General features: G+C 39.4%; 2 protein-coding genes across 6 annotated transcripts in view; one reads left to right on the plus strand and one right to left on the minus strand.

Moving 5' to 3' along the window:
- The window catches only part of paqr3a (progestin and adipoQ receptor family member IIIa), a 43,249-nt gene extending 37,484 nt beyond the window's left edge, over nt 1-5,765 (plus strand). For both annotated transcript variants that reach the window (XM_069926750.1, XM_069926751.1), the window contains one exon: nt 3,560-5,765. In XM_069926750.1, the coding sequence (XP_069782851.1) occupies nt 3,560-3,705 (146 nt within the window). In that variant the 3' untranslated portion in view covers nt 3,706-5,765. The remainder of the gene's footprint in view (nt 1-3,559) is intronic.
- The window catches only part of bmp2k (BMP2 inducible kinase), a 100,758-nt gene continuing 82,348 nt past the window's right edge, over nt 5,377-23,786 (minus strand). For all 4 annotated transcript variants that reach the window (XM_069926747.1, XM_069926748.1, XM_069926746.1 and 1 more), the window contains 4 exons: nt 21,278-21,522; nt 17,896-18,053; nt 15,982-16,095; nt 5,377-7,601 (listed from right to left, as the gene is read on the minus strand). In XM_069926747.1, coding sequence (XP_069782848.1) covers nt 6,205-7,601; nt 15,982-16,095; nt 17,896-18,053; nt 21,278-21,522 — 1,914 coding nt within the window. In that variant the 3' untranslated portion in view covers nt 5,377-6,204. The remainder of the gene's footprint in view (nt 7,602-15,981; nt 16,096-17,895; nt 18,054-21,277; nt 21,523-23,786) is intronic.

The raw sequence follows: 23,786 nt of genomic DNA on the forward strand, positions 1-23,786 counted from the left end.
AGAAGCTTCATCATGACAAGTGGTTTTTCAATTTGGCTGAGGGAAAATTGTCATGTTTAAGTTTGCCAATGACACACTTTGTGGTGTTATGATAAGGGAAGAGAACGTAAAAGCAAGGGGATACGGATTAGTTGAATGGACAGTAGAAAAGGTCATCCACTCTGCAGATTAGTTCTTAAATGATAGCAAATTGGACCAACTGATCCTTGCACACAAATTGCTAAAAGTCCCAAGGCAAGTGATTAGGTTTCATTTTGTATTGATGATTTTGACCTGAAATGATGTAGGGCTTTTGATCAGACAAATCCCTACATAGTTTCTTAGAAGGGCCAACAAGTTGAAGAGCAGGGGCACATTTCAAGCTCAGGAATCTAAAAATAAGTCACGGATCAGCTATTTGGAAATGAAACAGATGTCTTCACTTAAGGCATAGTGTTTTCATCGTACTGCGCAAAGTTAGGCCCTTAGGTGCTCTGTGGTCAATAAGGGATTACTGAAGGTGGTATGTCAGTGGAAAATAAGGTTGAGAACCACTGACCTCGGAGTACATGAAGAGTATTTGATCGCTTAATTTCTACCAAGATTGTCCAGTTTGATTTGCAGAGTTGTGCCCCATATCGAAAGCTGCAATAAGTAATAGTATTGGATAATACAGAAAGATGGAGAAGGAAAGGGTAGTATTCTTCAGGATGAGATCAGGGAAATAGTGAGGCACAATATGCAAGGAGCAGAATGTTGAATCTGAGGAATAGATCACTAGTGGGAGCTAGCTGTAGGCCACCAAATAATATTAGTGGAAAGGCCAAGAAATATCTGATGCAGGTAAGAATGGAGCAGCAGTTATGGGGGGAAACATGCACATAGATAGATTAGGCAAATCAAGCTGGTCAAGACAATCTTGAAAAGGATGGATAAATGCATCCATGATCGCCTTCTTAGATTTGGTCCTTTGCAAAGGGACAGGCAAAGTAATGATCTTACAGTACAATTGAATTTCTGATACAAATGGAGGATGTGTTGATTTGATCTAAAACCAGATTATGCTTAAACAAGGGAGAGTACAATGGGTTAAGGGTGGAGTTGACTAGTGTAGACCAGGAATATAGAGTACGATTGAAGAACAGTGAAAGGTGTTCTAGGAGTGCTCAAAAGTAAATTCCAGTTAAAAGAAAGGATCACAAGGGTGGGGAAAGCATGCCTCATATAACTAAGGAAGTAAAGGAAAGCATCAAACTAAAAGTTGTCAAAAGCAGAGGGGAAACTGTGTATCAAAGCACCAGAGGTCACCCACAAATTGGAAGTCCTGGCAGTCTCCAACCAGACGACATCAATATAAACCTGCAATTTTTATTAACCTCTCTTCCAGTCTCTTTCCCACCCCTTCCTTCTATCAGCTATCCTCGGCTTTCATTCCCCCATCACTTCTCAATGTCATTTTCTACCCTTCCACCTGAATCCACCTTCTACAGGGTATCTCTTGCCTGTTAACCTTTGCTCCTCCTTCCCCCCCCCCCCCCCCCCTCAGGTGTTTGTTTTTCCAAATTCCTGACAAAGGTCTCAGGCCCAAAATGTTGATTGCATTTTACTTCCTATAGTTTCACTGGCACTTGTTTTGCAAAGACCCATGAAACAACCAATAAAGGTGGAAAACGAAAGTAAACTAGCACAAAATAAAAAACGTAAAAGTTTTTAATAATTAAAACTGAAAGGGTGGCAAAAGTGAAAGTAGGTCATTTGGAAGATAAAGGGAATTGAGTAACGGGGAAATAGCCAAGATTTCAAATGACGGTGTGGTGTCAACCTTCAAATTCCAAAGAGATGATATGTTGTGGTGGCAGTTGATCATATTAGTGCTGAGCCCAGGTACCATGGACCTGATGGAATACAACCCAGGAAATGAAGTTAAAGTAGAGATGTTTGTGATATTTACCAAAATTCTGATTCTGAATAGGTCCTGGCAAATTTTGAAGACAACAAATGTAATGCCACTAATTTAAAAATTAAGTAAGAAAAAGGCAGGTACTATGCCAGTTTCCATAACATTTAAGAAATGCATGAAGCCATAATTAAGGAAGAATTAGCAAGACATCTCTCTGTATTGCAGTTTTTTTTTCCCACTACCAGTAAGTGGTAATTCTGCCTCACCTGCAGGAAAAGGAATCACAGGGTTGTATGTGATGACATGTATGCCCTCTGACAATAAATCTGAATCTAGATAGATATTGCTCCAACAGGCAGATGCAGCATGGATTCAGGAAGGCAAGCTCATGTGTGAGAATTTCAATGAATTTCTTTTGAGTATATAACTAGTGGATAGAGGGGAAACAGGTGGATGTAATATTTTTTTTCCCAGACGGTGTTTGATCAGATGCATACAACATTTCTGGATAAGGAATGGAGGCTAAAGTATCAGCGTGGATAGAGGATTGGTTAACCAACAGAAGGGAAAAAAAGTGGAATAATGGACGTTTCTTTGGTTGGCAATCCGTAGTGGGTGGAGAGCTGCAGCAGCCAATGCTGGGCCTGCAGCTGTTCACGATATACATTAACAGCATGGAAAAGGCAGTGAGAATAGCATATCAAAGTTAGCTGATGACTTAAAATTGTACAGCGAGATATCCATTGGTTGAGGGAGCAAAGGTCTGGCAGATAATGTTGATAAATGGGAGGCCATCCACTTTGGAAGAAATAGATCAAAGGCAAATGTTGGCCTTTATTATTCGAGGGATTGAGTTTACAAGCATGGAGATACTGCAATGGTACAGGATACTAGTGAAGCCACACCTGGACTACTGTCTCCTTCCTTGAGAAAAGTTCACTGGGTAGATTCTAAAGATGAGGAAATATCATGTTGGCTGAGGTTATACTCACTGCAAGCTCTGGACTTTTCTGCCCAAGAAAGCAGTAGAGGCTGCCTCATTATATATAATTAAGAGTTGGATGCATTTTTGCAGGGAATTGAGAATAATGGGAAAAAAATACAATTTCACATGGTCTCCAGAATGGAGGACCATCGCCTTCCCAAGATCGTGTTATATGGCGAGCTCTCCACTGGCCACCGTGACAGAGGTGCACCAAAGAAAAGGTACAAGGACTGCCTAAAGAAATCTCTTGGTGCCTGCCACATTGACCACCGCCAGTGGGCTGATATCGCCTCAAACCGTGCATCTTGGCGCCTCACAGTTTGGTGGGCAGCAACCTCCTTTGAAGAAGACCGCAGAGCCCACCTCACTGACAAAAGGCAAAGGAGGAAAAACCCAACACCCAACCCCAACCAACCAATTTTCCCCTGCAGCCGCTGCAACCGTGTCTGCCTGTCCCGCATCGGACTTGTCAGCCACAAACGAGCCTGCAGCTGACGTGGACATTTACCCCCTCCATAAATCTTCGTCCGCTAAGCCATGCCAAAGAGAGAAGAGAGATATCTAGTCTTTTATAATGAAGACAAAACCTTAAAATATTTTTTTTTCCCATTTTCTCTTGATGCATTGATTTAAAGTTGAGTACACAATATTTTTAATTGAAGATAAAGTTACTAACAGTTCTCTACCTTTTACAGGGCAAGTGAATTATCTTGGTTCCAGTCATCAGTGTTGGCATGTCCTTGTTGTCCTGATGTTTTACTGGTGGCACCAAACTGGAGTGTATCTTACACAATATAGACACAATCAGCCCTGTTCTGAATTAATACCCAACAAGCAATAGCATCTTTTATGGAAGAAATTCTCTCAAGTGCCTATTGAAAATCCAAAACAATACACTGAGAACATTTAATGCTGTTGACTGAATAATCTTTGTTCTCGATGTACAGTATACTTTTTATTTAAGTAACAAAGGATATTTGGTTTCCTGACCAAGTCAAACAGTATTTTGCAGCAGTCTTTGAAGGCATCATTGATTGGTACATGGAAAGAATCTACAGTTAAACTCCTTCAAATAATGTAAATGATAAAACTGGAAAAATCAGGAGACATTTAACAGTGAGCACCTGCTTTTTATTTAAAGGTATGCTGATGAAGTTGAACGCTGCATTGTCATTGGAGCTAGTCAACTTCTAAGGTTACTAAGATGGATTTCAAGCTATGTGGCACTGTATTTTGTTATCCATGTTTGGAAGACTAAGATTCTTAGGGGTTATTTCATACATGTATTTACATCTGGTCGTTATGTAGCCAAAATGCTGATGAATACAACAAGGATGAGAATTGGCACTCCTTTGAAGTCTTGGGATAGATTACAGAGTTAGAACACTTCTTTAATCTTGAAGTCAATTTTCAAAGAATATGATTACAATGTCACTGGGTTGAAGTGCCTGATTTGAATGACAAAATCTTACCTGCACCCTACTACACAGGTAGGGAGCATGTCAAATAGTTGTGATGTGAAATACATAAAAGGTCAAAAGGGAATGGTGGATGCCACCCTTCTAATGTTGTACAAGTGACTAGGTTAAGTAGACAACTAATTTGTTCTGGTAAACTGGGCCAGGCAGAACATTAGAGCTGATCAGGCTCAGAGCTAGACCTTTTTTGGTTATTTGTTTGTATAATTATGCAGTTAAACTACTGAATACCATTGATGATTTGTGCATACATTTTGTAAATGTATCACTCAAGAGAATCAAATTGCAAAATTCACTTTTGGAGGGTTAAGTGCATTTTTTTTTTGCACAATTAAAATAGTTGAAAACAAACAACATCCTTTTGAAGATGTTTGGTTGGAAATTGTTATAGTATCCACTCCTACATTTTTTATTACTTGCTCTAAAAGGGCAAATTAGTCTTTGAATTTTCACATTTGTTCTGCATTGGATCCAAGCTGGATATTTTGCCTGTAGGACAAAGGGAGAAGAGAAGGAAAGAGTTGGGTTAGGGATTTTCTAACTTTTTCTGTGATTTCAGAGCTGGTCTTGTCATTTTCTTATAGAACTGTATTACCAAGTTGCATCAGTTCATTCAGAATGCCATGTCCACCAGATACAAAAAAGTTAATGTTGCTGCTTGCTTTACTCAATCCTGAAACCTTCAGGGCATTTTATAAAAATCTTAAAGTACCAAGATGAGTTTTCTTCCAGAAAATTTTTTAACAAATCTCATTTAATAAGTACAGTAAAACCTTCCAGTATTGTGCCCCTATAGAATGGGAAGTGAGTTTTCCAGTTGCTTGAGTACATTTTGCATGATTGATGAACAAACCCCACTGGGGGCATCAATTTTAAACTTTTGTATTTTTTTTTGCTGGTGGTTTGAATTAATGGGTATTTTACTGTAGTTTCTGTATGAAATCAATTATGCAAAGCAGGCAAGTTGGATATAATCAATTCTGAAACAATGACATTGGCGAAGCATCAGAAATAAAATTCTCTTACTCAAAGCATTATAAGCAGAATTACAAGTTGAATTTATTGCAGTATCAATGAATAAGGGAGTGTGGCAATCCGGTCCCTACAATTGATAAAATTAAATTTAACAATACAATTTGCAGAAAAAAAAGGTAAATATGAACAAAGCTCCCCATGTTAACTGTAGAAAGAAAGAAAACCACTAAATACAAATGATTTAACAATCTTTAAACTATTAATACAAAAATGAGACTTGCTCACTTTCAAGTCTCCAAGTCTGAAAAGTGCACTTTAACTGTATCGCAGCAATAAAAAGATGATGTACTAGACGTTTGATTTCCATTCACACAAGCATTAAAATATGACTGACTTAATGCAGGGGCATTGAAACTCCAGTTTTAAGCAAATAAAGTTGTTGGTTTAACTGTGGCTGCATGTTATAATCACATTACAAACAGCACAACTTCTGCCATGATACTTTGCTAGACTGAGGATTATTCATATTCTGCAAAGGAAATCATTTAAATGCACAGTCTGTATGATTAAGTCCAACTCCATCACTTGTTGATTTCAATGCTAGCTGTTTTTCATTCTGCAAGCTCACATTCTTAATTATTGATTTTCAGGTAATGTTTCCAAGTTAAAGTAGCAGTAGGAGGTTATAAATCCTTTAAACCATAAAAGGAGGAATGAATTGTACACAGTTATTTCCATAGACTAATTTTGAGAGCAAGTCTCAGCTGGGATTTCCCCCTCTACAATGGCTCAGAGGTATTGAGTAGCATGGGGAAGAAGCCCTGCTCATAAGGCTTTATGGTGGAAAATTAGCTTTAACAAAGCATATAGTCTTTTCCATTGGAAGACTATTGTTTGGAAGGAAATGGTGCTGCACCAAATGGATCAAAATCATTATGCTGATGTGCAACACTATGTAAAACTAGTTCAGTAAAGGGCACTGCACCAAAATCATCAGTTATTAGCCCATCTCCAACATGAAATGCCCCATGTACAGAACTTGGTCTGGATCTGTTAGCAATAGGATTGTGGTCTCCTCGATCAGTTAGACCTTGGTATTGAGAGTTTTTGGGAAGATCTTGTGGGTGGAATGGTTTGGCCCCAAATGGGTCAAGCTGGCTTTCATCAGCAGGCAATAAATGGCATTGTTCTTTTCCATCTGTTAGTGCCACACCAATATTTTCCTTAGAATCAGATATATTCAAGAGTTCATTGCTACTTTGTGAATCACGCCTCCCTACTTTTTTGTGTCTGCGTACTCGTTCTGGAGTTCTATAATTAGGTTTGGAGGGTTTCCTTGTTGTAGTTGGTGTGCCATGGTGACGTTTTCCATTTCCACCAGAAGATTCCTGTTTGGTACGACGTTGTCGTGAAGAAAGTTTCTGTAAACTGCGTTGTCTTAATCTATGTTGCTGACTAGCTGTGATCTCCTCAAAAGGAACATGTCCAAACACATCCTCTTTGCTTTCTTCTCTATGCTGAGCAGGATGAAGTGGCTGGAATGGAGTGGAGCCGAACATGTCCACGTCATTAGGTGAAATAGGTGGTGTTTGTGTCAGAGTACTCTCTGCATAGCAAATTGGATGAGATAATTTTCTGGTAAAAGGCGCATTACTAAATACGTCAAACTCTTCTTGCTCTTTAAGTTCAATTGTTTTGAGAGATGCCTTTTGGACACCATCTTCATTTTCTATTTGTTTGTCAAGCTGCATGTGCCGCTGCAAACCAAGAAATGGCACAGCACCAAACATATCCACTTCATCTCGGGCTGTTTGAACTCCTTTCATTTTAGGTGAATCTGGAGGGGTGATGAGTGCTGTTGCCGACTCTACACTTGCAATACTTTCACCATCAGCATTGTATTCTGAACCTTGTTCTCTTACAGAGGCTCCCTCTTTATTCTGATCCAAGTCAGAATCCGAGCTATGCTTTTCTTCCTCGCCCACTTCATCTTCATCAGATTCCATTAACAGAGGCCTTTGTCCAAGATTTTCCGCTTCTGCATCATTGAACTCTCCTTGCTCACTGTGGAACTCTTCCTCCTCTTGTTCTTCTTCACTGCTCTGAGGGCTAGGCGGGTCAGACTCAAAATCACTGTCTGAGTCTTCTCCATTTCTTTTATTCGGCAAGGTAATAGCTGGGTCCTTGTTCTGGTCAAAGAGCTGAAGAATGTGTCCTTGTTTTTCAGCTTTAAATGCACTGTTTGAAACGGTATTTGCATTTTCTTCACTTCTTACATTTGATCCTAAAGGAAAGGTAAAAGTTCCATTATTGTCACGTTCAGAATGTAACATGCATGAAACTCTGTTTACTGTAAGGAAGGCAGTTGCCACTTTAGATCATAATTATAGCATAAAGTGAACATTTAGGTTAATTTTTTTTAAGCTATTAGAATCATAGAATGTAACAGCACAGAAAACAGACCCTTAGGTCCTGGCCTGTGCTAAACATTCTGCAGAGTCCCACTGACCCGCACCCGGTCCATCCCCTCCCATCCATATACCTGCCCAAATTGTTCTTAAAGCCTCCATTCACTACTTCACTTGACAGCTCGTTCCACACTCCCACCACTGTGTGAAAAAATTCCCCCTTTCCCCCTTAATGCAGGTCCTCTGGTTTGTGTTCTTAAACAGAGCCATGCTGAAATCCAGTTGACTGTCAGTCAACATTTAAATCCATTTTTAGTGGTCCCAAGGACCTTATATCACTGAATTTAGGAATTCAAGACCTAAACTTTGCAGCTTGGTTCTCCAAGTAGAATAAGCATCAGAAAGAATTAAGCATTTTTAATGTAATAGCTAAAAGATTAGGTATCTTAAAATCCCACCATGACGGTAGAATACGGTTACTTTTTAAAGCTGGAATTAAATCAACTTTGGTAATGGCAACCATGAATGCAAAATTCTTATCTATTAATGTCTTTGAGGAGAGGAAATTTTCAGTTCGAGGCAGACCTACTACACAATGAAATAATTTAAGCCATCCTGTTGTATATCTGACTGAATAAAACAAAACCTGACACACCACTTGGTATCAACTCATGCACAGAGTCTAGTTGAATCATTAACTACTAGGATGTGGGGTCTAAATTGGGAGTGCTACCCCACAGTCAATGGAGAGAACACCAAATATAGAAAAAAACAAGATCAGACAATATTCCACCTGTAAACCTAAAGACTCCAATACTGAAGATAGAAAGGCTCAGGTTAGACAAGACCGGTGGAAATGAATATTGGGTCAGTGATCTATTCCATCTGCAAGATTAATGATGTGAACTACAGCACTGCCAAATCAAAATGTTTCTGGAAATGTTCCCGATTCTAATGTTTCTATTTTGTTCTGGTTACCCTTCATGCTGGTTATGTCAGAAGCACAGGAGTCTCCGAGCAACTACCTACTGAAATCTGGATAAAATGCTATCTTATCATGCTCAATTCTTCCTCACAGGCCAATGTGAACATATTCAGCCAACAGGAGCTGTGGGCTTGATGCAGGGGGTTGGAAGCAAAAGAGCTTGAAACAGAATGAAACAAATTCCACATCAGCCACAATAAATAAGGCCACAAAAATAGCAGAGCCAGCCTGAGTCTGCACCAACATTAAGTAGACATCAACACATCGATTGTGTGCACGTGCACACACACAAAGCAATTTAATGTGATCAACTCTCCCACCAACTTGCACACCTTTACAATGTGGGACGAAATTGGAGTGCCCAGAGATCATTCCTGATTTCTGGTCCCTCGAAAGTTGAACAATTAAACAAAATTAAAGCAAGGGACACAATGTATTGAAATGCAAACTTGTCTTTCACCTCCAGGGCCCAAGTATAAAACCAGTCTTGATTTAGGAGACAGAAATTTTCTTCTAGTTGCAAACTATAGTGATGTTACTCAAGTGATTGCATCACTGTCTGGTAGAGGGGTAAACTCTCAGGACAGAGGGTTGTTAAGTCGGCCTGCGACATCACGGGCAGCAGACTTAACTCCATCGAGGACATCTACATGAGTGGCGTCTCCAAAAAAGCAGCTTCTATCCTCAAAGACAACCCAGGCCATGCCCGCTTCACTCTGCTACCATTGGGAAAAGGATACAGGAGCCTAAAGACGGGTACTCAACACAAGGACAGCTTCTTCCCCTCTGCCATCAGATTCGTGAATAATGAAAGACACGGCCTTATCTTTGTGTGTTCTTATTTTTTTTATTTATAGGAATGGTTATAAGATTAATGTCCCCACTAGATGATGATGCAAAAACACTGAATTTTGTGATTTGTTCATGACAATAAACTCCGATTCAGTTTCTAGATTGACTAAGCAATCTACTCTAGGCCACTTAAACATCCATAAGAGTAACAAGGGAGAACTTTTTTTTTAAAGTTGTCTGAGCTTGCAGGAATCCATTAAGAATAAGGATTTAAATGAGAGTGAATGCTGTTAGCATCTGTGGAATTCAAAACCCATGGTATCTAAAGTTACATTGTAGACACATGGATGTACTCTGCACATTTTAAACCCGACTTCGAATTGCCTGGTATTAACATTTAGTATTAAAATGAGATTTTATTTTCCATAATCAGCACACTTATTAAGGAAACCAGGTTTGTACAGCAGTATACAAGCCATGATTAGAAAGGTGCAAGCTTTCCAAAACTGAAAATAAGTGAGAGCAAAGGGATATTTGTGAAATGGGAAAACCGGTTGATAATTCAAAGTTAATTCTCTCAGTCTGACCTGCTGCATAATGTTAAACAATCAGCAAGCACCAAAATGTTTGAGGCTCAGAGTCTCAGATCCAAAACCAATGCTTTAAAACAAAAGACAATCAGAATACATATGGATTGGTGCTTTAACCTTTCACGTTAAATTTAAGTGTATTACTTGCTTGTTGCTATAATAAAAATGCATACAAGTTTGTAAAAATATTTACAAGGTTAATCCTATAAATCAGAATTACACACTTTTTTTTAAAAAAAGAACAATCCATATTGAACATGCTGACAATAAATTGGAAGCTGAAGCATCAAAGGACATCGGCTTGTGTTTCGGAACCAAACAGGTCTTGTTAATCCATTCCATAACATTTTGAAAATGTAAAGGATTATTACAAATTGCAATATTTTAAAACCCTCTCCAAAGAGAGGGACAGAAAAACCACATTTAATCATGATGGTCCAAATCTTTAAAAAAAATTTTTAATGTTCTTTTTCCCGATAACAGATTAAAACTGACAGATGTCTTGTAAATTGTAATTACATGCTTTTCATTGATGCATCAGTAGGGATACTCAGGCAAGGAACTTCGTGGCTGTATCTGAATTGAAAACTTACTTTTATTGTCAATCCATAGCTATTTGCCACCCTTTTTAAAAAATGAGGTTACCTTATGAAACTAGTTCCCCTCAGTCTGTTGGAGTAGTTTCAAGATAGGCAGCAGTAACCTAATAGTAAAATTTCAAAGTTAAGGATGGCCCCCTAAAAATCTAAACTGATCTTAAAAATGCCTTCCCATGAAAAATAAACCTCTTCAGAAGCAGTCTTATTGCTCACCTGCCAGTCAGTTGCTTTGGGATTTTTGTTCACACAGCATGCCAAAAACATTCTGCTACACGACATGGTTGTGTTGGAAATACCAGTGTTAACTTATGCAACATTCGCTCTACCCGGGTAGTCTAGAGCCCACATGTTGTGGAGGTTAGATTTTCCACCTTCAATTCCCCCAACACCCAATTTAATTACCCTCCTCAAATGATTGCATCCACCCATCATCCCTCATCATTTGGAGCCACTCATCTTCCTCACTTACCAGGTCCAGCATTTGCAAGCTTGCTTTCACATCACCCTTCATCTCTACCTCCAAGGTTCTCTTTTTTCCCCCTTTTATTGTTACTTAATGCATAAAAATATAACAAACATGATGTACTTCAACTTTTGTTTGATACAAGGCAAACAGAGTCACCATGTGCATTGCCCACCAAACCGCCACCCCCCCCCCCCCAAACAATCAGAGAAAGAAGCAAAAGAGAGTCCCTTCAGAGAAACCAAGTCACCCGTTCAATCCATTGGCAAGAGTGAAACATGATAGGCTGCAGATGCTGTGATTGCAGTAAACACATTAAAAAGGTGGAGGAACTCAGCCGGTCTTTTCAGCATCGAAAGGTGACAAAGATATATTGACGTCAGGCTCGAAACGATGGCAATATATCTTTTATCTCCTTTAGATACTGAAAAGACTGGCTGAGTTCCTCCAGCATTTCAGTGTGTTTATCCATTGGCAACCTGAGCTCCAGGTCTAAACCTCCAAATCAATCAGAAAGCCTTTAGCACCCGAGGCCCTTCAGGAGCCATTCCTGTCTAAGCATCATCTCAAATCTCAGTTTCAATACCTGGTTACCAGCAGCCCACAGTATGCATGGGTCCTTCCATCGCAATTCGCCAAGTGTCTGCAGCCTGTGTGGGTCCTTCAACCCCTGAGCCCCTCGCTGGTCTGTGGTGATGGCTTTCCATGTAGGGTCATCTTTCCTTCTTGTCAATGGTGGGGGGGTTCCCTCGTTCCTGGTGCCCTGTGCCAGTTTGCTCCAATCCAGGCATGGATGCCACTCTCTTGGGTACACACTTACATGGTTGTAGGATTTTAAAATTCTTAACAGACCGTTAAAGCCTGCAGGGAGCCTTTGGAATCTGGGCTTAGCAGTAGGACCCTGCAGAGCAGGGCTGGTCTTTGCTTCCTGCTCTCCTGGGTCCACACCTCTAACCCTAAGCCATTACAGCAACTCCCCATTTTTTAACCTGCCTTCAGCCTCCAGACCCAATTCTATCCATCCCTTTCTCCTCTACATCCCTATCATCCTGTCTCCTAACTCCCTGGCTGCATCTGTCAATTGTGTCCCACCTCTAGCAATGCACTAACCCCCCTCCCCTCCCCTTTATACACTGGGCATCTTCACTGTTCTGAAGCAGGGTCTGGAGTGAGCACTTCAATCATCAGATGGTGCCTGATCCCGCTCCCCCACCCTCCCTCCCTCTCTCTTTGAAGAATTCATTGCCTTGTCTATTTGTGTTTCTAATTCAATCATTCTTGCTTGTTGCTAACTTACTGTTCATCTTGCACAAAAGATATTCCTGTTAACACAATGTGTAACTCATGCTCATTCCTAAAACAGTGCCTCTCTGAAATAATCTGATTTTCATATTCTAATTTCCAAAACCACAAATGACATAGGATCATACAAGAACTAAAGTGGAATCGTTGATCAGATGTAATGCCCATTAAATAGGATGAAAATTATGCCCACGTCCCCGGAGAATCTTCTACACCTCTATTGACAACATGCTCAGAATGAACACCATTTTGTCATTTTAGAAACCTGTGCTAATTTAACATCCGTGCTGGCTGGACCAAATGCTTCCAGTATCATCATACTAGAACTCAGTGCAAAATTTCAAGAGCTCTCTTGTACACATTAATTTGGGGATTGGAGGGGTGGGAACAATACTACAAAAAACACACTTTACAGTTATGAATGAAAACAGCCAGATGGATGCTAGCAACCAGAAACATCTGCAGCTAAGAATGTAGCTTTATGAATAATGAGAAAAACATGCTCAAAAGCATAAACTTCAAAAGGCACCAGTCCATTTTCTGTGGCCCAGTTAATCAGCAAATCCTTCCTGCAAAGAGAGTAGAGTACGAAAAATATTAATTACAACAGCTGATCATAAAAATCCATGCGGATTTGATGTCAGATAGGCCTGTAATTGGATTATTCCAAATGGAGAGAGCAAATCCATACATGTCTTTGGACAGGATATCCAAGAGTCATGAAAACTTTCAGGAACACCAAGTGTTGGGAGGACACATGCCTCCACTGCCATCTTGTGCCACATGGCTTCTAACAACACGCACTTCCATAGCTGCATTTCCTTTCTGCCTACTTGTTTCCAATGCCAACTTGTTGCCACATGGCTTCAGGCAGTACTTTCCACCCACACTTGGTGTTCCACCAGATTTCCAGCGTCTGCAGACTTCTTGTTTACCTCCAAGACAACTTGCAGGTTTCCCAGAACTCAGCCTTGGAAGGTCACAAGATACAGGAGCAGAAGTAGGCTCACTGGCCTATCAAGTCTGCTCTACCATTCAAATCATGAGCTGATCCATCCTTCCAGTCAGCCCCATTCCCTGGCTTTCCCCCCATAACTCTTGATGACCAATAAAATACCTGCTTTGATTAACTGGGCAACAGAAAATGGACCAGTGCCTTGAATGCTCCCATCGACCCTGCTTCCTTAGCTGCCTGTGGCAACGTTCCATTGACTCACAACACTCTGACTAAAGAAATTTTTTTGCATCAGTTTTAAATTGACATGTTTTATCCTGAAGTTATGCTTTCTTGTCCTACAATCCTCTAGAGTGGGAACCATCCTTTCCACATCAACTCTGTCCAACCCTTTCAGCATTCTAAATACCTCTATGGGCTCCTCCCGCATAAAGATAAAAGGTAAAGGTTCCATTATTGTCACATAATATTACATTTAGAATGTAACATGTATGACATTCTTTGTCTACCATAAGGAAGACAGGGCTGTCATTTTATCCAGCATCCATCACAGAAATGAGGCCCCAGCAAGGAATGAACTCGTGACCCCTGGTTTCCAGTAAGTACAATCCAAGTGCCAACAATTCTTATATGCTAACCCTTTCATTCCTGGTATCATTCAAGTAAATCTTCTCAGAATCCTCTCCATCGCAGCACACCTTTTCTCAAATACAGCATCCAAAACTGTGCACAGAACTCTAAGTGAGGTCTCACTAGTGCTTTAAAGAATCTCAACATCACATCCCTGCCCTCGTATGCTATCCCTCTAGAAATAAATGCCGACACTGCATTCGCCTTCTTCGCCACCAACTCAACCTGGAGACCAACCTTTAGGGAATCCTGCCTGAAGACTCCCAAGTCCCTTTGCACCTGGAAATTTTGAATCGTCTCCCCATCCAAATAATAGTCTACCCGTATTTCTTCTATCAAGGTGCACGACATTGTATTTCCAACATTGTATTTTATCTGCCCATTTTCCAAATCTATCCAAAATTCTCTGCAGCCTTTTGGCATCCTCAGCACCAGCTCCCATATAACCACTTACAGCACAGAACAGGCCAGTTCGGCCCTACTAGTCCATCCCGTAGCAAATCCCCACCCTCCTAGTCCCACTGACCAGCACCCGGTCCATACCCCTCCAGTCCTCTCCTCTCCATGTAACTATCCAGTCTATCCTTAAATGTAACCAATGATCCCGCCTCGACTACATCTGCTAGAAGCTCATTCCACATCCCTACCACCCTTTACATAAAGAAATTTCCCCTCATGTTCCCCTTATAATTTTCCCCCTTCAATCTTAAACCATGCCCTCTAGTTTGAATCTCCCCCACTCTTAATTGAAAAAGCCTATCCACATTTACTCTGTCTGTCCCTTTTAAAATCTTAAACACCTCTATCAAGTCCCCTCTCAATCTTCTTCGCTCCAGAGAAAAAAGCCCCAGTCTGCACAACCTTTCCCTGTAACTCAGACCCTGAAATCCTGTCAACATTCTTGTGAACCTTCTCTGTACTCTCTTTATTTTGTTTATATCTTTCCTATAATTTGGTGACCAAAACTGTACACAGTACTCCAAATTTGGCCTCACCAATGCCTTGTACAATTTCATCATAACCTCTCTACTCTTGAATTCAATACTCCGATTTATGAAGGCCAACATTCCAAATGCCTTCTTCACCACACCATCTACCTGAGTATCAGCCTTGAGGATACTATTTACCATCACTCCTAAATCCCTTTGTTGCTCTGCACATCTCAATAGCCTACCATTTAATGCATATGACCTATTTAGATTTGCCTTTCCAAAATGTAACACCTCACACTTATCTGTATTAAATTCCATCAGCCATTTCTCAGCCCACACCTCCAGCCTTCCTAAATCACCTTTTAATCTACGGTAATCTACCTCACTGTCTACAACACCACCAATCTTTGTATCATCCGCAAACTTGCTTATCTAATTCTCCATCCCTACTTCCACCCCTACCACATATTTTGATATCATCTGCAAATGTAGACACAACGCCATCTATTCCATAACCCAAATCATTTATATACAATATGAAAAAAACAATGATCCCTGCAAACACCACTGGTAACCGGTAGCCAATTAGAACAAGTTCCCTTTATTTCTCCACTGATTCCTGGCGATCAGCCAATGCTCTTTACCCTTGCCCATGTCCTTCCTGTGACTCCATGGAATCTCATCTTGATTAGCAGCCTTGTGTGTGATACCTTGTTGAAGACCTTTTGAAACTCCAAATACACAACACCCACTGCATCTTTCCTATCCATCCTTCTTGTGATCTCTCTAAAAAAAATTGCAATAGGTTAGTCAGGCAGGATTTACCTTTAAGGAAGCCATGATGACTTGGGCCTAATTTTTCATAACATCATCCTTGATAATAGATTCCAACAGCTTCTCAAACACCAACATCAGTCTAATAGGTCTACAATTTCCTTTCTGCTGCCTCGATCCCTTCAACATTAGACAAGTTCAATCTAGTTCTTTTTAGAGGAATAGACAACTAACCTGTTTGCGAAACAAATGGGACACAACCAAACAAGTCTTCCTTAACTGGAGTTTGTTGCATGGAATGGGATTCAGTCTCCTTCTCTATGGATGTTCTCCTCTGCTCTGATTTACCTAGAAAGAGGACAAAAGCATTTCTTTTTTTCTGAAAATGAAAGCTAACTTCACACTAGTATTACAATGAGTAAAACTGGAAATATTGAGGAAAAATGTACATTTCTTAATACAAAGTCACAATGCCTTAATTATAACCTTCAAAAGTTTGCTACTGCTAGACATGATACTAAATAGCTTGTGCTGTACCAATCAGTAGAATCAGGATTATCTTAAAGCAAAATAAATGGGGATTTTAACTATGTCAGTAAGCTCCTTGCTGATGGATGCGCTAGTTGGGCCAGCTGAGCCATTTTCTTCCAGCTTTAGGATGATAACTTGTAAGTTATGGTTCTATGCCATAATTTGCTTTAGATATCACAAATGCAGCCTAATTTACATTAAATTTATCTATATATTACAGCAATGTTCTACTTTAGTCATTAGGCTAACACAGAGATGCCACTTGGCTGATTTTTCACCCAAGTTTAATTTCCACAGCTTAAAATCTCAGACATGCCTCTGCTCCTGTGAGCACAAAACCAGGGCAATAAATAACAGTGTTCTGTTTATTGCAGGGACCAGAGGTAGAAACAATAGTGAAAATTATTTTTCATTCTCCATCATCACTTACTGCTCATCTCCATTAGCAGATGCAAGAAAGTGACAAAGACTGATCAATGCAACAGTGTTTTCATTTCCTTCCTAAGTCTCATCAGTTGAAGAACCCATTCAGAAAATATCTTGACAAAGTAAATAGTAACACATTTGTACAATATCAGGACAAATATCAAGCAAAAGGCAAACAAGTTGCCAGGACTCAAATGTCTCAGATTATAAGGGGACCCAGTAATCAGGTTATCCATTATCAAAGTTAAAATTTAGATCAAACATTTATAGTATTCTGGCACTGATTCATTCTGCAACTAGTATACCTTCTTTTGTTCTTCTTTCATTGAGAACAACCCAACCTCATTTCATGGCCAAGAATTTTCAGTCAGTGGCAAGATGCCCAAGTTATCCATCAAACTCCACTCCAATGTGCCTTGTTCAGTGCTCATCAGGATATCTTATAGTAGGTAAATGGAGCAATCTTTGCAAAAGTGCCCTGGGTGTCAACAGTCTTATGTAATGTAATCACATAGAGTCCTTAAGAGTTTCAAACTAAAACAAAGCTGTCAAAAAGTAGTGAATTTAAGAAATATTAAATGAACTAAAAAACACTGGAAAATTAAATTTAATGAGTTAATTTATAATTTCTTGCATTTATCCCCATCCAGTGAAATAATAGGAGGCATTTTTGAATCCACTCTAATCTGCCACAGGCTGTTCAAGCACAATCCTCGTCATAATTTTAGGACGTCCAATGAAGAAAATCCCAAAGTTTCTGAAGAAAAATGTCAGCAGTTTCCCCACAAAATTCAAGCCAATTAGATATTCTGTCAATTCAGAATCAACATTAGATTTACCATTTTGAAAGTCAACACAAGTGCCTTTTCAAGTGTACACCAACAATAAGCCATATCATACCACCAGATTTTATATACAGTAACTACTTCTGCAGTATTTTCAAGCATGTTTAACAGCAGTTGATGAAAAGTATTTTCTGTGGTAATAGGCTTCTATTTCTCCACGCAATATTTAAACATGCAAGTTTTAATTTGTAATGGGATCCTGAAATGAAATTGCACAATATTTTTCCTAATACAAGTACCTTAAAAATAAAATAATAATTTTCCTTGTCATCTCAAATCCACCATTGCTTTCACAACTAAAATTGTAATTCTTATTAAAGGAAAACAAAATCTTGACCACTCTTACATGTTCGGAGCTGATCAAATTCCCGATCAAGTAACTCCTCCTCAGTTAACTTTGAAAAGTTGTCCTCTCCAAATGGATTCCATCCAGACATGTCAGGGGGGTTACTGATATTCTGTGGAGAATATTTGGAAACACCATCTAAATCCAAAGATGTCGGCCTATAAAATGGAAAATGCACTAAATTTTAACATTAAAAGAATTTTAGATATTTCATGCAAATACAAAATCAATCCAAATCAACCCAATATCAACAGTTTTCCATTTTTTTTAAAAATCTCAATTCCTTTGAAATTCTACATTTTAACCAATGATTATAAGTCCTGCTTCAATTAGAACAGTTGAACCAGAAGTAAACTTAAGGCAATCTGAATGCAAAAACTAATTTGTGGAAACATTTCACTGGTAATGTTAATGTAATAATATAGGCAGAGGTTTTCAAACTGCCCCCCTAAACTCACATTCCACCTGAATTGATCCCTATCCCATAAGTGCTCTGTGATTAGTTAGGAATTACTTAAGGTGGGATGTGAGTGGGAGGGAAGGTTGAGAATCACTGCTCTTGACCCAAATGTTACTGAAATATTTTGCTTGAGAACAATTGTCATTGGTCCATTTCCTTTGGAGTTCTGAAACCGTGCACATAACAAATCAATTACTTATGATTAAAACAATGGTTTTCAAACTTTTTCTTTCCACTCACATACCACCTTAAGCAATCCCTTAACTAATCACAATCTCTGATATAGGGCAAGCCACACCAGGGAGATCAACAAATCATATTGATCTCATAAAACAGTATTTTAAAATAAAAGAAGCACGCAATTTAAGCAAGACAATAGTCAATTATTGCATTTTGAACTCATGGTCCCCAAAGCTTTTCAACATTTCCCATCCTACCTCCTTGTCCAATGTTTGGGTATATGTCAGATGAAACTGTCAGGATAGCACAAGGAATTGGAAAGTAAAAAAAGTGATAATTCTAACTAGAATACCATAACAAGAGAATTAAGTCACATATTAAGGGAATAAAGCTCCTTTTTAACCATGCCATAAAACTCTGGATTTTTATCTTGCTACCACAAATTGCCTGCTTTTTTTTTTCTTTTTTAATTTTATTTACAACACTGCAGAAGCCAACTCCAGCCATTTAAACCAAAGCCACACAATTACACCCTGATTAATCTACAACCCCCGTACATTTTGAGGCTATAGAACAGTACAGGCCCTCTGGCCCACAATGTTGTACCAATCTCTATGACCCTACTCTAGCATTAATCTAACTCTTCCTAGCTTCAGCCCACTATCCTCCATCCATATGCCTGCATTTTTAAATGCCCGCATGGCACCAGCATCCCTGGCATTGCATTCCAGACACCCATCACCCTCTTTTTAAAAAAAAACTTGCCTCTGACCTCTCCCCTAAACTTTTCTCCCCTCACCTTAAATAAATATTCTCTACCGTTGCTGCCCTGGGAAAAAGGTGTTTGCCTGTCCACCCTATCCATGGTTCCCACAACCTTCTATACTTCTATTAATTTTACCACTCATCCTCCATCACTCTAAAGAGAAAAGTCCAAGCTCAGTCAACCATCTTTCATGAGAAACATTCTCCAATCCAGGCAACATCCTGGTAAATCTCCTCTGCACCCTTTCCACATCCTTCCAATAGTGAGGTGACCAGATTGAACAAAATACACCAAGTGTGGTCTAAGTTGTATCAACATGCAGTTCAGTTTTGGTATTTTATTGCTCACAAAGATAAGCGTATACAGAGCCGTTGTCATACCCACACTCCTGTTCGGCTCCGAATCATGGGTCCTCTACCGGCACCACCTACGGCTCCTAGAACGCTTCCACCAGCGTTGTCTCCGCTCCATCCTCAACATCCATTGGAGCGCTTACATCCCTAACGTCGAAGTACTCGAGATGGCAGAGGTCGACAGCATCGAGTCCACGCTGCTGAAGATCCAGCTGCGCTGGATGGGTCACGTCTCCAGAATGGAGGACCATCGCCTTCCCAAGATCGTGTTCTATGGCGAGCTCTCCACTGGCCACCGTGACAGAGGTGCACCAAAGAAAAGGTACAAGGACTGCCTAAAGAAATCTCTTGGTGCCTGCCACATTGACCACCGCCAGTGGGCTGATAACGCCTCAAACCGTGCATCTTGGCGCCTCACAGTTTGGCGGGCAGCAACCTCCTTTGAAGAAGACCGCAGAGCCCACCTCACTGACAAAAGGCAAAGGAGGAAAAACCCAACACCCAACCCCAACCAACCAATTTTCCCCTGCAACCGCTGCAATCGTGTCTGCCTGTCCCGCATCGGACTTGTCAGCCACAAACGAGCCTGCAGCTGACGTGGACTTTTTACCCCCTCCATAAATCTTCGTCCGCGAAGCCAAGCCAAAGAAAGAAGAAGTATCTGTAATATTTATTTGGTTTTGTTTTGTAATTTCATGTTGGTTGAAAATTTTTAAAAAGTAAAAAGAATCATTTATATCTTGAGGTTTATAGGTAATTTTTTGAATTTCTTTTAATAGCATTAAATTTCTTTTAATAGCATTAATAGTTCTTGACGCCCGTTTTGTCTTCAATTGCCAAGCCAACACCTTGTGAGCTCTCTCCCCCAATTCATAATATTTCTATCTAGTTCTCTGAATTAACTTCGCTGTTCTAGAAGTCTGTATCAAATTATAATGCATTTTCTTATTTATTAAATCTACTTTTTTCAAACCCCCACTAATGAAAGCTAGCACACCATACATCTTAACCATCCTAACAAATTGCACGTCAATATTGAGGGATTTTTGGACTTGGACCACAAGGTCCCTCTGTTCCCACACATTGCTAAGAATCCACATACTCTGTCTTTCATTCGATCTTTCAAATTACATCACTTCTGCAGACTGAACTCTATTTGACACTTCTTTCAACCTAAGATCTTGTCTCTACGAGTTGTAATTAACAAGAACCTTCCACACCATCCACAATAACTCCTACCTTCATCCGCAATCTAACTGACCCCAACCACGCCGCCGCCGCCCCCCCCCCCCCCCAATTTCGTCATTCAAATCATTTATAAAAAAATCAAAAAGAGCAGGGGTTCCAGAACAGATCCCTGTGCAACAATAGTCCCCAGCCTCCAGGCAAAATATGCTCCATCCATAAACCATTTGCTTTCTGTAGAAATGTTGCCCAATGAATTATAGGAAAGATGGTGCAAGATAGCAAATTCCAATTTGTCAGCTTAAAAGATTGTGGTTTTTTTTAAATCAGTTCATAGTGAATTAAGCTGCTCTGCAAATTTTGACCAGAAGTACTAATTAACCTGAATTTATCAAATAGCATTGCAAATCAACATCTTCCTCATCCCACAGTACTGACCTAGCAGAGTTGTTGGAAGATTCAGTCATTGCTCCAAAAGGCTGCATTGAGTTTGTTCCAGTAACCACAAAAGAAACACCATATGAGCCATCAGTCTGAACCCGATGAGGTTCAGCAGCTTGATGGGAAGTTGGAGAAACAAATGTCCTTAAAGCAGCTTGGCATTCAGGTGGTGAAGGCTGAAACTGAGGGTGTTGGTGCGCAGCGGCCTGAGATTGCACAAAAGTCTGTGGGTACTGCTGTGCCTATTGATAAAAGCATGAGATGTTTAATGTAATCAGAATCAGATAACACTTACTTAATACAATGTTTTACCTATTCAAAAATACCAAAAAAAAGTCAATTCAATAGTAACCATATCTTTAGAACAGCAACAAGAAGCTTCCCAAAAAGATTTTTTTTTTAAAAAAAACACAGAATGAAAGCTGGAAGAGTTGAAAAAGTGATAGAAGATGCAGTGATTAAGTATTTTGAAGAATCAAATTGTGGCTTCAGGTCGATAATGCAACTCTAAGGAACACAAATGTATTATGTCAACCTGGAAATTGGAAGATAATTTGAAAATACAACAATGGTATATAGAAATGAATAAATGTATTCCATTAGAAAAAATAACATATAGTTTAAGAAATAATATTGAAATATTCGAACAAGTATGGGAGCCTTACATTAAATACAATAGCGAAAACCTACCGGGGACAAACATTACCTAAGTTGATGGAAGGAGAAGGAAAGAAAAGAATGGACTCAGTAGAATTTCTGGTGTATTTTTGTTGAATGACAACATTGTCTGACTGGTTTAATGCAACCTAGATTGTATACCTAAAATGGATGAGAGGGGGGGGGGGGGGGTGGGGGGGGGTGGCTTGGGAGGAGGGGGGGGGAGAAAAAGTCACTGTATATGTGTGAAAAAGAAAAAGTGTATATCATGGCTAATGTGATTTATGGTGTGAAAAATAAAAAAAAAAGACTGAAGGTGTTTTTGAGTGAGCATGAAGCTGGAGAAGGATTCATGATCACAAGACATCACGAGCAGTGCATGCTCACAAACTTTCTTGCACATATTCATCCAGCCGATTTCCTTATTACATTCCAAAACTAGAAATTGTCTAGTCAGTTAACAAGTGGTTTTGGAATGGACAGATATATACAAAAGATTCTATGAAGTGTGTTTCAGGAAACAGCACCATAAGACTTCTGGCAAAGTGAACTCAAAGATATACTAAAGAGGAAATCTGGAAAAGACTAGGAATTCTCCAGCAATGGTATAAGACAACTTCCCCCAAAGCACAACTCATGTTGAAAATTGTCCTTTTAATAAGGATCTCCATGTAGAAGATTGTTAAAGATCAAAAGAAATCTTAAGCTTGATAAAATTTACTTCACCATTAAGCATTAAATTCTGATATTAAATTTTCCATCTCATTTATTAAGGATTGCTTTCCTGGATTGCAAACATATCATTCAATTCTTGCTCACCACTTCATCTGAACCTCCACCGACATCAGAAGTTAAAAGCAAGAAAATTCTTCCACCCAAATAATGAAGACTAATGATACCAACTTCAGTCCCTCTCATAAATTCTGTCCTCCAAATACCAACTCCATGCCTTTTCATCATAACTGTGTCCATACCTGACAGTTCGAAACATCAATGTCATGGCTTCAGTCTGAGAGGAACTTCAATAAAATTCTATTCCTATTTGCTTTCATCCAGCTCCATTCAAATCTCTAAGCCATCCCATGCAGGACCACATCCTTTTCATTTACCTTATGTGCTTGCTGACCTACATTAATCTATGAAAAATATGGTCCTAAAATCTTTTTTTCCAGTCCTGCCATAGCCTTGCTTTGCTCAATTTCCACAACCACCTCCAACCATTTCTTCATTCCACAAGGAGTCCTCTTGAAAATCCTAGATTTTAAATCATTTAAAACCTTCTTCCCAAGAGCTTTCACTCCAACTTTAAATAACATCTAAAAATCTGTACCAAATGCTCTTCACCTGTCATAAAATGCAGTTTTCACTCTGATTATTTTCTTGTGAATTGCTGAGCAAAATTAGACAAGAGAAATTCAATTGAAAGGGTTCAAAATTTATCAAATTTTCAAGATTGAAGGTGAACAAAAAAAAAGTATTTGAGTGGGTCATCAGAACAGGAGGAAAAAACCCAGAAAATGGCTCCTAATTTAGTTGAAGGGCAAGACAATTTGATAAGAATATGTAGCCATTGATGAATAATCAAGATTCTAAAACACATTCCAATTTGACTATTTACGCAGTCTATAAGCAAAGATCAACAGCGGAAATTGGTGAGAAAATTAAAAGTGGATACAGGAAAAATGAAATTTAATGAAAATAAATGCAATGTTCTACTTCAGAGAAGGAGGAAAGAATAATGGACGTAGACATAAAACATGACCATCACTGAAATAGTACAAGTTGAAAGGCTTTGGAACATTCTTAAGACAAAAACAGGAAATAAATACTCTGATCAAGTTTTATATGT

Source organism: Narcine bancroftii, chromosome 3 (genome assembly GCF_036971445.1).
Source record: "Narcine bancroftii isolate sNarBan1 chromosome 3, sNarBan1.hap1, whole genome shotgun sequence".
NCBI classification, from domain to species: Eukaryota; Metazoa; Chordata; class Chondrichthyes; order Torpediniformes; family Narcinidae; genus Narcine; species Narcine bancroftii.